The following is a 15,725-nucleotide window of genomic DNA, read 5'->3' as shown; positions in this document are numbered from 1 at the left end:
GGCACGACTTGAAGTTGTACTAATATGAATGGTTGTCATTGGAAATCATGGGGAACGACTTGTCATGCGACTTTGCAGTAGCAAGTCGTACAAGTGTGAAAAGGGCCTTAACATGAGTTTGAATGTTATTGCTTAATTCTGAACACAGCTACATCCTCAGTTATAAGCGGGTGTGTACACTTATGCAACCACATTATTTTAGTTTTACTTCTTCCTTCCTAAAAGATTTCAGTTTGTTTTTCAATTGAATTGTACAGTTTATAGGTCACATTAAAGGTGGAAAAAGTTCTGAAGTGATTTCTCTTCTGTGCTCCTGGCCCCTCCCCCCGTTGAGTGCCCCCACAGCAAGCTGCTTGCTATGGAGGCACCCAAGCCGAGTTACAGCTCAGTGTATCCATTCAGACACTGAGCCACGGTTCATCCCCGCACACTCTCTCTCCTGATTGGCTAACTGACTTTGACAGGAGTGGGAGCCAATGGCGCTGCTGCTGTGTCTCAGCCAATCAAGAGGGAGAGTCCCGGACAGCCGAGGCACTTCGCTGGATAGAGGTGGGGCTCAAGTAAGTAACAGGGGGCCTGCTGCACACTGAAGGATTTTTATCTTAATGCATAGAAAGCATTAAGATAAAAAACATTCTGCCTTTACAACCAATTTAATCCAATTTAATCCAAGCAAGTCTCCATAGGTTGGCCCCATTATTGAAAAAGTTTATGCTGTCTTTCACTTTTCGTGCAAAGCTGTATAGTGTGCAAGCTTTTTTTTAGTACCTGTGTGATTATTCAAGGCAAAATCCAAGCATTGGCACAAGTGAAATGCTTTTAGGTTTATGTGCTGCGGTATTGTTTAACCCTTTGCCGCCATCAACATAACTAACACATTGGGGGCAGCCATCATGTAAACAGACAAAAATGTTTACATTTTTTTTTTCTCCCCACTGCCAACATTCTTGTAGAAGGGATTCGCCTTTACATGTAGAGGTAGGTTACTCCACCCCGTCATATCCTGAGCTCAGCTGTCCCTCCTGATAGCCCGAGACCTCAATAGCAGGTGTCAGGATATTGAGTGTTATACGCTGATTAGGGCTGCAACTAACGATTATTTTCATAATCGATTAGTTGGGCGATTATTGTTTCGATTAATCGGTTAATAACTTAACTAAAGAAGTGTGGTGTATAATTTAGTTAATATGTAAAGTTTTAAAAAAAGGCAATTTATTCTTAAATATGTCTATGCTGTGGTAAAAATAAATAACCAACTATATGGTTAGGGAGCAAAATATCTAATCCTAAGAATAACAGACAGAAGAGATATACTGTATATACTATTAAAGGCTAAATCTGGTAAATATCAGACTCAGAGATCAATTTTTTTTTTTTATTTAAAAAACAAACAAACAATGAATGTCTTCCTTAAAAAAAAAAAAAAAAAATTTAATTTTAAGAACGTTCGTTCGATTTTCTAATCGTTAGTGGGGTCAAATCGATGTTCATTTTCAGCCACAGTGATGGGAAAATTTGGAAATAGAAAACTTCTTGGTCAAACGCAATTTTCAGACCGCGTATCTGGTTTTCGTTCAGAAATTACATTCATTTTAAAAACAGAATATTAAAAACAAGTGAAAATTTCAAACATTCTTTAATTCAGCGAATGTACAAAGATTTTTTTGTCTTAATATTCTCTTATGAAAATTGATCCGTGTGGCCAGCATAAGGCTCGGTACACACCTATGCAGTTTGCTTTTGATGTGTTTCTGCAGTGCTTTTTGCTGTGTTTTGATATTTGCACATGTGATTTTGCTGCAATTTGCATTTTTGTTTTGGTGAATTTGCTGTTGGGCAGGTTAAAAGACACAAATTGCTGAAAAAACGCATTACATGCTTTTCTGCAGCTTCTCCATTGAAGTATATTGAACCAAAAAAGCACCGTTTTGCGTTAAAAAAAAAGTCCCTGCCCGTTTCCAAATACGCAGCGGCTGAAAAAAGCATAGTTGTGAACATGTCCCATAGGAAACCATGTAAATGAAAAAGAAGCACCAAAAAACACAGATGTTAACCAGGTCTAAGGTCTAGTAACATAATGGGGTTAAACTAAAATTAGCCCTTTTATAGTACAAAAAAAAAAGCAGATAATCCCTACTGTAAGGAGTTTTTTTTTTTTTTTACTGTAGAACTGTGAAAGTAATATTTAGAGTAGCGATTATTTGCTCTTTTTGTACTATAAAGGGCTAATTTTAGTTTTTTTTTTTTTTACCTCATGTTACTAGCCGATGAATCGATTATTAAAATAGTAATCGATTAATTTCATAATCAATTAGTTGTTTCAGCCCTAATGCTGATCTCTGCTGGGTAGTATGAGCCCAATTGCTCAGCTCTGCAGCTCTGGCCAGGGAAGAAGCTGATCAAACACAGTCTGCTCAATCAGCTTCAACAGAGTGCAAAGGTTACATTAGGGGTCCTAATAGATACCTGAGATCTCCTTCAAGAACTCTGGCTGCAATACTCCCTTCTCCTCAGTACTGTCCTCCCCAGTAATTCTTTTTTACCACTAGATGTCCTTGGCCTTCCAGGTTGTATGGTGCAGCAATTGTGCTATTTGTAAATAAGCTGAATTTATTCCGCTGTATGACATCAAATTAAAGCCTAACTCCACCTTTCCTTTCACTTTAAATAGGTAGTTTGGGCCAAACTGGCCTAAATGAATGATTCCCTTTATTAACTGCTGCGGCTGCTCAGTGCTTTATAAACTGTATGTAGCACAGCTATGTACAGTATGCAGTGTAGTGGTGCAGGGAATTTTCCGTCTGCTGCCACAACAAAATCAAAAAGGGCTGAGTGGTTCTCAGCCATTTACAGGAATCCTTGTATTTTTATCAATGAATACATGGCTTCCTCTGAATGGCTGAGATGAAGAGGCAGGCAGATGGCATCACAATCTTCACCTCAGAGGAAGCCTTGCATTCATTGCTAAAAACACAAGACTTCCTGTGAATGGCTGAGCAGCACTCGGGCCGACTCAATTTTATTCTGGCAGCAGACAGGATACAGTTTATGCAACACTGACAGCGGCCACAGCAATTAGTAAAGGAAATGGGTCATTTGGGCCAGCTTGGTCCAAACAAACTATTTAAACCACAATGAAAGATAGAGTTAGGCTTTAAAGTTATTCTAAAGGCTGAAGGGGTTTTTTTTTTTTACCTTAATGCACTTTATGCATTTGAATAAAAAAAAGTCTGTGTGCAGCGCTCCCCTTATACTTACCTGAGCCTGATCTCAATCCAGAAATGTGCACTACAGCAGAGGCTCTCTTTGCTGTCTCACTCTTCATAGGCTCAGAGATGGCAGTGGCAGCCATTGGCTCCTGCTCCTGTCAATCAAAGTCGGCAAGAGGGGGTAGCCACGCTCTGTGTGTTTTATGGGCACATTAAGCCAGCTTTAGTGCAAGCCGGCACAAGTGCCCCAATAGCAAGCAGCTTGCTATGGTGGGCACTCGGCTAGGGGGAGGAGCCAAGAGTGCCGGTGGGGTTGGGTCCAGCCAGGGTGGATTTGATTTAAATCACTAGTAAAAAGGCTTGATTTAAAACAACTCGATTTTAAATCATAATTTTTAAAGAGCAACTGTCAACTCTGTCCTGCTGCGGCTCCTCCTCTGACTCGCTGTTGACTCACCGACAGTCCCATTCACTTTAATAGGATAGCTGGTGATGCGGCAGTGACACAACAAGGTGAGAGACGTGGCAGCAGCAGGTGAGTGGAGGTCCGCTAACAGGCGCTGCCATGATGGATCTGAAATGACAGGTGCTCTTTAAATGTATAGACTTATCCTTGCTGGTAGTTAGAATCTTTAATATTTGCAAACAAAAATAGGATTTTTATAACAGCCTGTAAAATCCTTTTCTTGGAGTACATCATGGGACACAGAGCCTTAAGTAATTATTTAACGGGTTATAGGCCACCTTCAGGTGATGGACACTGGTATACCCAATCCAGGAAGTTCACTCCCTATATAACCCCTCCTCCTTCCAGGAGCACATCAGTTTTTGTAGCAAAGCAATATACTTAACCACTTCACATCCCGCATATAGTCATATGACATTGGCAGGAGGGATCTCCCATCCTTGGCGGGCGTCATATGACGTCCTGGGCTTCCTGGCCGTCTGGGGGGCGAGCGCACGCCGCATCACTCGGGACACGATGTGCGTGCCTGCAATGCAATGTCTGCAGGGCACCCGCGATTGCCCGTTAACCGAGCAGGACCGTGGATCTGTGTGTGTAAACACACAGATCCATGTTCTGTCAGGTGAGAGGAGACCGATCATGTGTTCCCAGTACAGAAGAACACTGATTGGTGGTCTCCTCTTGTGAGTCCCCGCCCCCTACAGTTAGAATCACTCCCTAGGACACACAGTTAACCATTTGATCATCCCCTAGTGTTAACCCCTTCCCTGCCAGTGACATTTATACAGTAATCAATGCATTTGATTGAAAAGAAGTCGAGGCAGCAACTGAATAGGGGGAAATGCATAGATCAGTGAGAACTGATCCCAATGGGGTCACCAACGCATCCGTTACGCATGCGAGTGGATCCCTTGTTTTGGCCACAAAGTTGACTAACGTCATGTTGAACCTGGATGCTAGAAGATCTATGTCCGGAGTCCCCCATCTTTAGTAAACAGCCCGAAATATGTCGGGGTGAAGAGACCATACCCCTGGGAATAACTGCTGGCGACTCAGGTAGTCCGCCTGCCAATTCTTTACTCCTGGAATGAAGACTGCCGATAGGCATGGAACATTCCTTTCTGCCCAAGTTAGAATATGGTTCACCTCTCTATGCGCTGAGAGACTCTTGGTGCTCCCTTGGTGATTGATATAGGCCACAGCTGTGGCATTGTCGGATTGGATCCTGACAGGACAATCCCATAACCTGGAAGTCCAGGCCTTCAGAGCCAGACGCACTGCCCGAATCTCTAGGATATTGATGGGCAAGGTTCTTTCGGCTCTTGACCACTGTCCCTGGACAGTTGTCTTTTCTAGTACTGCTCCCCATCCCAAAAGACTGGCATCTGTTGTTACCACTTTCCAGATAACTGATCTGAAGGATTTTCTTTGCAGCAGATTCTGGGTTAGTAACCACCAAGTGAGGCTTTGGGACAGTCTTGGGGAGAGCCGCATTGGCAAGTCTAAAGCTTGAATTGTTTTGTTCCAAGTAGACAGGATACTGTTTTGCAACAGTCTTGAATGGAACTGGGCATAGGGAACCACTTCGAATGAAGCCACCATGGTTCCTAGAAACCTCATGCAAAGGCGAATGGAGGGATCGCCTTTTGACCTGTCCATCCGCACCAGCTCTCTTATGGAGTTGATCTTTGCCTGAGGCAAGAACACCTTTTCCTGGGCTGTGTCTATGATCAGACCCAAGTACTCCAGCTTTTTTAGCGGTATTAAGGAAGATTTCTCTAGGTTGAGAATCCAACCCAAACTTTCCAGGTAACTGGTTGTAATGCGTACGCTTTGCTCAAAACCAGCCACTGACCGGTCTATTAGCAATAGATCGTCTAGGTACGCCACAACTGTTATGCCCTGTTCCCTTAACCTGGCTAGAGGTGGGGCCAGCACTTTTGTGAACACCCGGGGTGCTGTAGCTAGCCCAAAGGACAAGGCTACAAACTGGAAATTCTGCTGTTCTAACTCGAACCGCAGAAACCTTTGGTGAGCGGGAAATATAGGAACATGCAGATATGCATCCCTGATGTCGATAGATGCCAGAAGTTCTCCTCCTAGAGGGATAGAAACTACTGACCTGATCGTCTCCATGTAAAAGGAGCAGGTCTTCAGGAACTGATTTCGATTTTTCAGATCTAGAATGGGTCTGACATCTCCTTTTGGTTTTGGTACCATAAAAAGATTTGAATAAAACCCCAAACGTTGCTTTTTTGCGGGGATCTGTATGATCACCCCTTGAGATATTAATCGCTCTAGTGCCTGAAACAGAGATGGTCTTTTCTCTGGATCTTTGGGAACGCTTGACCTCAGGAAACGAGACGGTGGAAAGTCCCGAAATTCCAGCTTGTACCCCAGTGTTACCGTGGTGATGACCCAACTGTCCTGAATTTCCTCTTGCCAAACTTCTGAAAACTGCAGAAGTCTTCCCCCCACCTTGGTGAGGGGGGTTGCGGCTTCATGTTGAGACTTTAGGATTCTGTTTTGCAGGTTTCCGTCCCCAAGACTTCTTTTGAGTCTGGACCTGACCCTGATGTTTTCCCCTAGAGTCTGACGGCGGAGGCCGTCGCCACTGCCTAGAGGTAGATGCCCCTGGAGCCAGTTTAAGTGAAGGGCGTTTATACTTTCTTTTGACTGGCAAAAGAGTACTAATCCCCACTAGAAATTGTTTGGATATATTTGTCCAAATCTTCCCCAAATAGTCGCTCCCCATGAAAAGGGAACCCAGTTAGGAGGTTTTTACATGGTGCTTCAGCTGACCAATTTTTTAACCACAGGATTCTATGCATATGCATAAGCATAACGCGGGACGCCTGGTGAATAGAATCTTTAATGGCATCTATGGCAAAGCATACTGCTTTTGGTAGCCAATTCCCGGGCTTGTTGTGCAGGAATCTCTTTAAGGCTGGATTCACACCTATGCAGTTTAAGTGCTTTTTGCATTTTGCAGATTTGCACTACAGTCCATTTAACATGGTTTCCTATGGAACACATTCTGTAGTGCAAAATGGAAAAGCACCAAAAATGCATAGGTGTGAATCCAGCCTTAGGGCCTGTTTAAATTGGTCCTTTAGGGATTAACAGATGCCTATTTCGGCGACTGCAGGCTGAGTAACAGCACCTGCCAAGGAAAAAGTAGATTTTAACAGGAATTCCAGCCTTTTATCTGTTGGATCCTTAAGCATTTGTGCATTGTCTACTGGACAAGTTAGGCTTTTATTCACGCTGGAAATCGCAGCGTCAACTGAAAATCTCTTTGGAGGGAGAAAATGCTTATCTGGGTGATCCCATTCAGAAAAAATAAGCTGTTCTAGTAATGCATGCACAGGCAACGCATGCAAAGGCTGTGAGGGCTTTAAGGAACCCAAGGAAGAAACCAAGCTTTCAGGAGACTCCGTTAGGGGTAGCATGAAAGTAGAACGAACTATCTCCGTTAGAGATTGTATCAGCAATTTCTCAGATTGTGAGGCTGAAAAAGGTTAATCTACTGTTTCCTCCGCAGAGGAATCATCGGTTTGTCTTTCCTCCTGATCGCCTGAGGGTAACACCTCACCCTGTGCCCACTGTTCCGCTTGCAAAAGGTCTAAAGTGGTGGAGGGGGATCTAGCACGCTTCCTATCCATTTCAATGAAGGATGCGACTAAAGCTGTTAATCTTCCTTCCAGACCCTGCAGGGTGGAGGAAAGGACATCTTCAGTCATGTATACAGGGGCTGAGATGTGAGAAGCAGTTGCACCATCAACTTGTTCCAATGGCTCCACCTGGCTTGCCATAATTGGTAATTCAGGCGAGGATGACAGCGTGGAAATGCGGCTCGAGATCCTAGCGCCTGGGGGTGAAACCTTTGGTACCTTTTTGGTCTTTGTGTTGTCTTTTTTTGGCAGGCATAGTCCATAGCACAAAAACAATGGCACTATACAATTGCAATTAATCGCTGAACATAGGCATGACAGTAAAGCCGCTATTAAGTTCAGCCTAGTGCTGGGAAAAAAGTGTCCTTCCTGTATCAGGAATGCCAGTTGCAACCCTCACGTGCCCCACAGCTCCTGTGTCCCTGTGTGCAGACTGCTTGTTTCCTCCTCGTCAGCCGAGGAGAGACTGTCCCAGCTGTGTTTTTATTACCATTGCCTGCCGTGCGTCCTCGTGCACGTTGCACGGTGCTGCGCTTAGGCTCCGCCCCCTCCAAAAACCTGCCCCCTGGTTTATTTTTTAAAAATGTTCTCGTGCGTGGGTTTTTTCGGGTCCGGGTGGGGTACACCGCTGATGTTCCCCTAAACCTCCTGTCCCTTCAGGGGGGAAAAAAAGAAAGCATTTTGGCAGATTTCTTTTACCTGAAAAATCCCCCTGCACAAGCTGCTGCGGCCACACGGAGGCTGACTGAGCTTTACAGTGAAGACAACAGATTAAGGTATGTGCATAGACTCCCTCTAGTGGAGAATTAAGGCATGGCAACATTTTTTTCCTTTAACCACTTCCCGCCCGCCCTATAGCGGATTGACGTCCGGGAAGTGGTTGTGTTATCCTGACTGGACGTCACATGACGATCGGTGGAGCGGTGTGTCAGTCTGACACACCGCTACACTGATCTTGGTAAAAAGCCTCCGGTGGAGGCTCTTTACCATGTGATCAGCCGTGTCCAATCACGGCTGATCACGCTGTCAATAGGAAGAGCCGTTGATCGGCTCTTCCTCACTCGCGTCTGACAGACGCAAGTAGAGGAGAGCCGATCGGCGGCTCTCCTGGCAGGGGGGGGTCTGCGCTGATTGTTTATCAGCGCAGCCCCCCCTCAGATCACCCCACTGGACTACCAGGGATGCCACTAGGACCACCAGGGAAGGGGCAACGTGGATGGCCAGGTATGTACCCCATGGCCATCCACATGTGCCCAATCTGTGCCAATCAGTGCCCACAAATGGGCACTGATTGGCACTATTATGTCCAAGATCTGCCCAGCAATGCTCTATCAGTGCCACCTGTCATTGCCCATCTGTGCCACCTGTCATTGCCCATCTGTGCCACCTGTCATTGCCCATCTGTGCCACCTGTCATTGCCCATCTGTGCCCACCTATCAGTGCCCATCAGTGCCACACATCAGTGCCACACATACGTACCCATCAGTACCACCCATATATACCAATCAATGCCACCTACGAGTGCCCATCAGTGCCGCCTATGTGTGCCCATCGGTGCCACCTATGAGTGCCCATCAGTGCCGCATACCAGTGCCCATCCGTGCCGCCTATCAGTGCCCATCATCAGTGCCCGTTAGTGCCACCTCATCGGTGCCCATCAGTGCCCATCTGTGCCGCCGTATCAGTGCCCATTATTGAAGGTAGAAAGTGTACTTATTTACAAAAAAAATTAACAGAAACAAAGAAAAACTTGTTTTTTTTCGAAATTTTTCGGCCTTTTTTTATTTGTTGCGCAAAAAATAAAAACCTCAGAGGTGATCAAATACCACCAAAAGAAAGCTCTATTTGTGGGAACAAAATGATAAAAAATTTGTTTGGGTACAGTGTAGCATGATCGCACAATTGTCATTCAAATTGCAACAGCGCTGAAAGGTGAAAATTGGGCTGGGCGGGAAGGTGTCTAAGTGCCTGGTATTGAAGTGGTTAAAGAAGAAAGCATAGGTGGACTTTTTAGTTCCTAAGTTTCTTCCCTTACCTTATCCCTGCCGCAGGATTTGCTGAATTAACAGACAATCCAACCTTCACCCATCAGGGCGGGCTGCGTTTAGCAAACCTTCAAGGACCGGGTTCCTTAATAACGGGGTTCTACTCCCTTGGACCCGTAAAAGCACCCCACCAGGAAAGCTTTAGGTAATGTAGCATGACCTAAGCCCTGAGTCCCGGGGGCCAGCCCTACAAAGGGAGGCGTTACAAGCAAAACATTGTGCTTCGGATACGAGGCCCAGGTACCATCCACTTTGGCCTCAGTCGTGCTTTGGATGGATCTGGTCTATGAAGGCTATTTAAATCCAGCATGGATCCCTCCTGGAGCTCCTCAGAGCACATCTTCACTCGTGACCATCACCTTAGACACTGGCGAAAAAACTGATGTGCTCCTGGAAGGAGGAGGGGTTATATAGGGAGTGAACTTCCTGGATTGGGTATACCAGTGTCCATCACCTGAAGGTGGCCTATAACCCATTAAGTTATTACTTAAGGCTCTGTGTCCCATGATGTACGATAAAGAAATGAAGGTTTCCATATTTAGAATAATAAGCCGTCAGGTTAGTAAAACAGATATCAGAACCGAATCAATCATACAGTTTGTATTGTACATAGATTTGCAAAACAATGGGATAAAGAAATATTCCTGAACTTTTGGTTTATCTCATGGTTACTGTAAAATTGTGTGAATGCATCAATACAGTGCATGTTATCTCAGCTTGCAGAACTTGGATTCATTGAATTAGTTTACCAAAAATGTAAATATTGCAGAATATACAGCCTCATGCTACATAACTAAGCTCCATTTCATTCTGAATAAACTAAATTATTAATGTATCTTAAATAGAAAACTATCTTTTGGATAGATTTTTACTCCAAAAGCATTTTATTAAAATAAATTTGATAAAAATCTAAAAAATCTGAGTTATAAATAATAAAAATAAAAATGATTGATTTATATCCGCCCTGGGTCCAGCGAAGGAGGATCGGGGCTGCCATGTGCAAAATCATTGCATAGAGCAGGTAAGTATGACACAAAATTTAAAAAATTATAATTATGGCTTTAAACTTTGTATCAGCTGAAGGCTGATTGAAACTTGAATATTGCCTATTATATCCAAGGGTTCTGGTATGAAATGTTTTTAAAAAAATTATGCACAAATCTGGTTTGAAGATAAAGTCATTTTATTGATGAGGATTTGCAAACTGCAAACGAACCCACCACCAATCCACCAGGAGACTTTTTTTTTAATTTTTTTATTTTTTTTTATTTTTTGTAGACCAGATTGGAAGTTCTGTCAAATTTATAGTTTAAGGGCCAGTTCACACCAGATGCAGTTACCGTGCGCTTTTTTTCTGCACTAAAAATGCATGCACAGTGTTTTCCATGTATTCCAATGGCTCTAGTTCACACCATGCAGTCAGTTTCCGGTCAGTTTCTGCACCGGAAATTGACTGAAACTGACTGCATTGGTGTGAACTAGAGCCATTGGAATACATGGAAAATGCTGTGCATGCATTTTTAGGGCCAGTTCACACCACAAAAATGCACTACGGATACGTTCTGGATCAGTTTTTGCTTACAGTTGACACCACACGCAGTTCCAGTGTGTTTTTGATACAATTTGCTAGGTTCCAGTACAGTTTTGTGCAGAAAAAATGCAGAACGCTCGACTTTTTTTTTTTTTTTCTGCACCGGAAACTGACTGCATGGTGTGAACTAGAGACATTGGAATACATGGAAAACACTGTGCTTGCATTTTTAGTGCAGAAAAAAAGTGCACAGAACTGCATCTGGTGCGAACTAGCACTAAGGGAAAATTTTTATTTTTCTTAAAAAGAATCTTCTATAACTGCCACAAGTGTTTTCATAATTTTCTATAACTATCAACACATTTTCCATCCTATTTAAAACCATAGCAGTAGTATTCAGTTGTAATTGGGACTTCCCTGAATGAACAAAGTATACTAGTAGTGTGTTTCTTTTATTAAAACTGGAATTTCATTTTAATAGGCATAAGATTTGAGTCATCTGGTGAAAAGTTTAGTTATTCTGTCTCCATTTCCAATACTAACAACATTACATAGAAAAATATAGTAGACTATACGCAAACATGCATACAAATACATAGAATATAAAATTGCATTCAAGCATACATGATTAAGGCTCCATTCACACTTGTACCACTCCAAAGTTGCGCGTCTTTGGAGTGCAACTTTGACAAAACTTTGGATGGGTGCAAATTGGATATGACTTGTTGTCCCTCTGCAAATCGGACCCACTTTTGCATGTAAAGCATTCAGGTATGACTTTCATGCAACTTTTGAGGGTTAGCATTGAAATCTGTGGCCCTCAAGTTGCATGAAAGTCAGATCATAGTATTAGAAGTCGCATATATATGATTGCATATCATTGGAAAGCATGGGGTGTGACTTGTCATGCAACTTTGATGTCCAAAGACGCATCACAATCTGCCCAAGTGTAAATAGCATCTTAGGAAAGATTCAATTACAATTAATACTTTGCTTGACGCAGTATACACGTTTTGATGATCCCAGTGAAAGCATTTTTTTGATATCTTCAAGTTCCATTCACACTTGTATGACGCCAAAGCAAAATTTTGCGACTTTGGTGCAACAATTGATGCAACTTTGGATGGGTGCCATTTGGATGTGATTTGTTGTCCTTCTGCAAAGTCAGACCCACATGGGGTTGATTTACTAAAGCTGGAGAGTGCCAAATCTGGTGCAGCTGTGCATTGTGGCCAGTCAGCTTCTAACATCAGCTTGTTCAATTAAGCTTTGACAGTGACCCCTTTCACACGGGGCTGCCCGTTTTTACTCATCCGCTTGCTCAGCAGGGATCGCTCCATTGATCCCCGCTGAGCTGGCGGATGACAAGTCCGTCTCTGCACACTGTGCAGGGATGGACCTGTCAGATCTCTGCTCTCCTCTATGGGGGGGATCAGATGATTACGGACCGCCTGTCCATTTTCATCCGATCCGCCAGACGGATAAAAATAGGACATCCATCCATCTGGATTTTGCGGATCGGATGTCAGCGGACATGTCACCGCTGACATCCGTTGCTCCACAGAGATGTATGGAGTGATCGTTCAGATCCGCTGAAAAAACTGGCAGGCGGATCTGAATGGTCCGCACGTGTGAAAGGGCCCTAAGACTTGGAAGCTGATTAGTTTCTATGCAGAGCTGCACCAGATTTTACACTCTCCAGTTTTAGTAAATCAACCCCATAGTTGCATGTAAAACATTCAGGGATGACTTTCATGCAACATTTGAGGGTTAACATTGAAGTCACCAGCCCTCAAGTCGCATTAAAGTCAGACCAAAGTAGTGCACAAACTACTTTGAAGTTGTGCAACTTTAGGTCACACATATATGAATAGTTATCATTGGAAAACATGGGGAACGACTTGTCATGCAACTGATGTCCAAAGTCACATGACAAGTGTGAATGGGATGTCAAAGAGAAAATAACACGGTAAACCCCTTCTAGGCCAAAAGTGGGGACTTCTATTCCTAATGCCCTTCTTGCTTGTTGCTGACCTACTGGTATCAGTACTATTGGAATCTGTGAACATAAATAGATATCAGGAAAGTTAGATTAAAATGAGAAGTCCTGTTCTGCATTTTTTTTCTGGATTAGTGAACTCAAAGTATTCAAATAAAACAGTTTAGAATCATATCCAGACAACTAGGATTTGCTAAATAAGAAAACAGAAATGAAGAATCCCTTTAAGGCTATGGTACATTGGATTCAGACTCAGAAGCAAGTCGAGATAAAGATTTAAGACAATTGTGCATGCAACCAAAAATGTTTTATTTCGTTTGGATAAAGTAGGTAGTGGTTAAAATCGCTGTCTATTTTGTGCTCTGTTTTTTGTAAGAAGACTATTCTGGTGGTACAACAGGACGTGAGAGGAAGTTTCTCCTAAGTGAGGGAAATTTCCCTTTTAGACAGTTGCCACCTGAAGAGGGGGTCCTCATTGGAATATTTTCTCTCACCTTTTTTTTCTGGTGACAGTCATAACACTTTGGATTTGTCATTGTTCTTTGTTACCAGGACAAATTGAGAGGATGACACTACATAGTGGGGCACAGACAGCAATAAAAGCCTGCCAGGGGTTCTAACCCTTTCCCACTCTTATCAGATTTTTTTTTTTAATGACCTACTGGTGGGCATTTTATATTATTTGGTATGGAACAGTAAAACAATTGTTCAATTTTATCTCTTCCAGAGTGACGTAAAACCTACAGAAGCAAAGAAGAAGATTACGCATGTTACATGGCCTTGATTTTTTACTTTGTGAATGGTGTCTTTTTTTGAAAAGGACTTGGGGACAGAGCACACTGGGGTGTTTGGATCTAGTCCCTCTGCTTAGAACCTCACAGAACTGTTGTCACTCAGTACAAAATTCAGACTTTTTGATGGAGGATCAGAGAAAGTGGATGGTCGACACAGAGACATTACAGGACCAGGAACGTGCATCTTCACATAGATCACATCTTCACATATTAATTTCTTTACATTTCAGAGCCGTTAAGTAGTCTTTGTGTGACTGTTTGTTCCTGGTGTTTGTGTTCTGGAAAACTGTACAGAGTAGACCTATTTTGCGTGTTAGAATTAATTATATTATTTTTGTATTCTAAATGGTTTTGGATTGCTGTGTCATGTGTACGCCTTTTGATTAATTTGGGTTCTTCCAGGATTATGATGATTTAGAGGGGGTAATATGCCATATTCCTGTAGAAATGCCTACAGATCTCATTGCCATTGGATAACCTTGTCTTCAAATGCAGACCTTCTGTCTTTCTACCCAGCAGTGTCTTTTGATGCCCCACCTATCTTTGGAGCATTACCATAATTCTTTTCCAGTTGGAACAACCCTTGGGATTCTGTCAAGTAGCGATGATTATTTAACTTTTTAAATAATGCACTGATTGAAGATTTAACTTTTACATGTATTACAGGCTGAACTTGCCAATTACAGTCAATGCTTCAAATTGAAGTGGCTTTGATGGGTACTCGCAGATGGTGGGTTGAGTTGATTAAAGTAAATGTTGCATAGAGGATTTTAAATGACTTGGGAGGTTACTAGAAAACTTACATTTTATCAGTTTAGGAAGGTTAAATTTTTTTTTTTTTTGTTAGCAGATATACCTGCACTGGGTCATAAATCCCTTCCAGCAGGTAAGTTTTTTTCCAGATGTGGTTGGGGCAGGGGGATATTGGTATATATGCAGATTTGAATGGTCTGTATCCTGATGCCGATTTTGTTTTCTTATCAAGTCCTGACTGCTAGCTGTCTGTACAAATGCTTAAGGTTCTCATAGAGTGGACTGTAGACGGTTCATCAATTGATTGAATTTTGGAAGCGCTAGAAGTGACTTATGTCCAGAAGCAATATGGAACTGCAGCAGGAGCACAAATTTTGCCAGTAGACGGATTGACCCTCGGAAATGACTGTTCTCACACAGTAATATTGTTTTTTTGAAGTTTGTTGATATTTTTTGACCAGCTGTATGCTCCAGAATCTGACCTAAAACATACAATGGTATATGTTTTACTACATGTACAAATACTCTTCATTGTGGTTTACTCAAAGAGGTCTTCCAGTATTTTAATTAAAAAAATATGAATTAAGCCTGTCTCTGTTAAATTTCTGGTTAGTGTGCTAAACTATCCATGGACATGGGATAATACAGGTGGTTGATACAGATGTGTTTTAGCCAGGTCAGGTCTCACACTTTATGGGTACTTAAAGTGATTGTATAAGTGAAATAAAAAATAACAAACATGTCTATACTTACCTGCTCTGGGCAATAGAATTGCACAGTGCGGCCACGAACCTCCTCTTCTCAGGTCCCCTGCAGGCCCTCCTGGCCCATCCTCTCTGTCTGGTGCCCCCATGGGAAGTCGCACAGGTCCCCTGCATCCATTGACACAGACAGCGGGACTCAGCCCCACCCCCAAATCCCTGATCACTGGCTTTGATTGACAGCACTGGGAGCACCCAGGAAAAGCCAGCAAGACCCAGGAGTGAGGGGAGAGAAGAGCTGCAGACGTGCACGGCGCTGGATCGAATGAGGGCTCGGTAAGTTAAAGAGGAGTGAGGGCAGGGCCAGCCATACCATGGGACCTGTGGGACTGCTGTGAAAGGCTGCATCCAATGAGTGTGCAGCCCCTGCTGCCTGTGAGAGTTTCACACTGAGCAGATTGTTCTGCTTGTAAGATCCACTGAGTGTGTGTGACACTGACTGTCATGTAATGTTATATAACTGAATACAGAGAGAGACTAGCTGTCAAAATT

General features: G+C 43.0%; 1 protein-coding gene across 1 annotated transcript in view; it reads left to right on the top strand.

The window, feature by feature from the left end:
• The window catches only part of LG02H2orf49 (linkage group 02 C2orf49 homolog), a 53,101-nt gene extending 38,043 nt beyond the window's left edge, over window positions 1-15,058 (top strand). Inside the window, exon 4 of the mRNA XM_073614748.1 lies at window positions 13,653-15,058. Within this exon, the coding sequence (XP_073470849.1) occupies window positions 13,653-13,709 (57 nt within the window). The 3' untranslated portion in view covers window positions 13,710-15,058. The remainder of the gene's footprint in view (window positions 1-13,652) is intronic.
• Window positions 15,059-15,725: the final 667 nt, after the last annotated feature.

This window comes from Aquarana catesbeiana, linkage group LG02, assembly GCF_042186555.1.
Source record: "Aquarana catesbeiana isolate 2022-GZ linkage group LG02, ASM4218655v1, whole genome shotgun sequence".
NCBI classification, from domain to species: Eukaryota; Metazoa; Chordata; class Amphibia; order Anura; family Ranidae; genus Aquarana; species Aquarana catesbeiana.
Note: the sequence above shows the minus strand (reverse complement) of the source record. Positions and strands in the feature narration are given on the sequence as shown.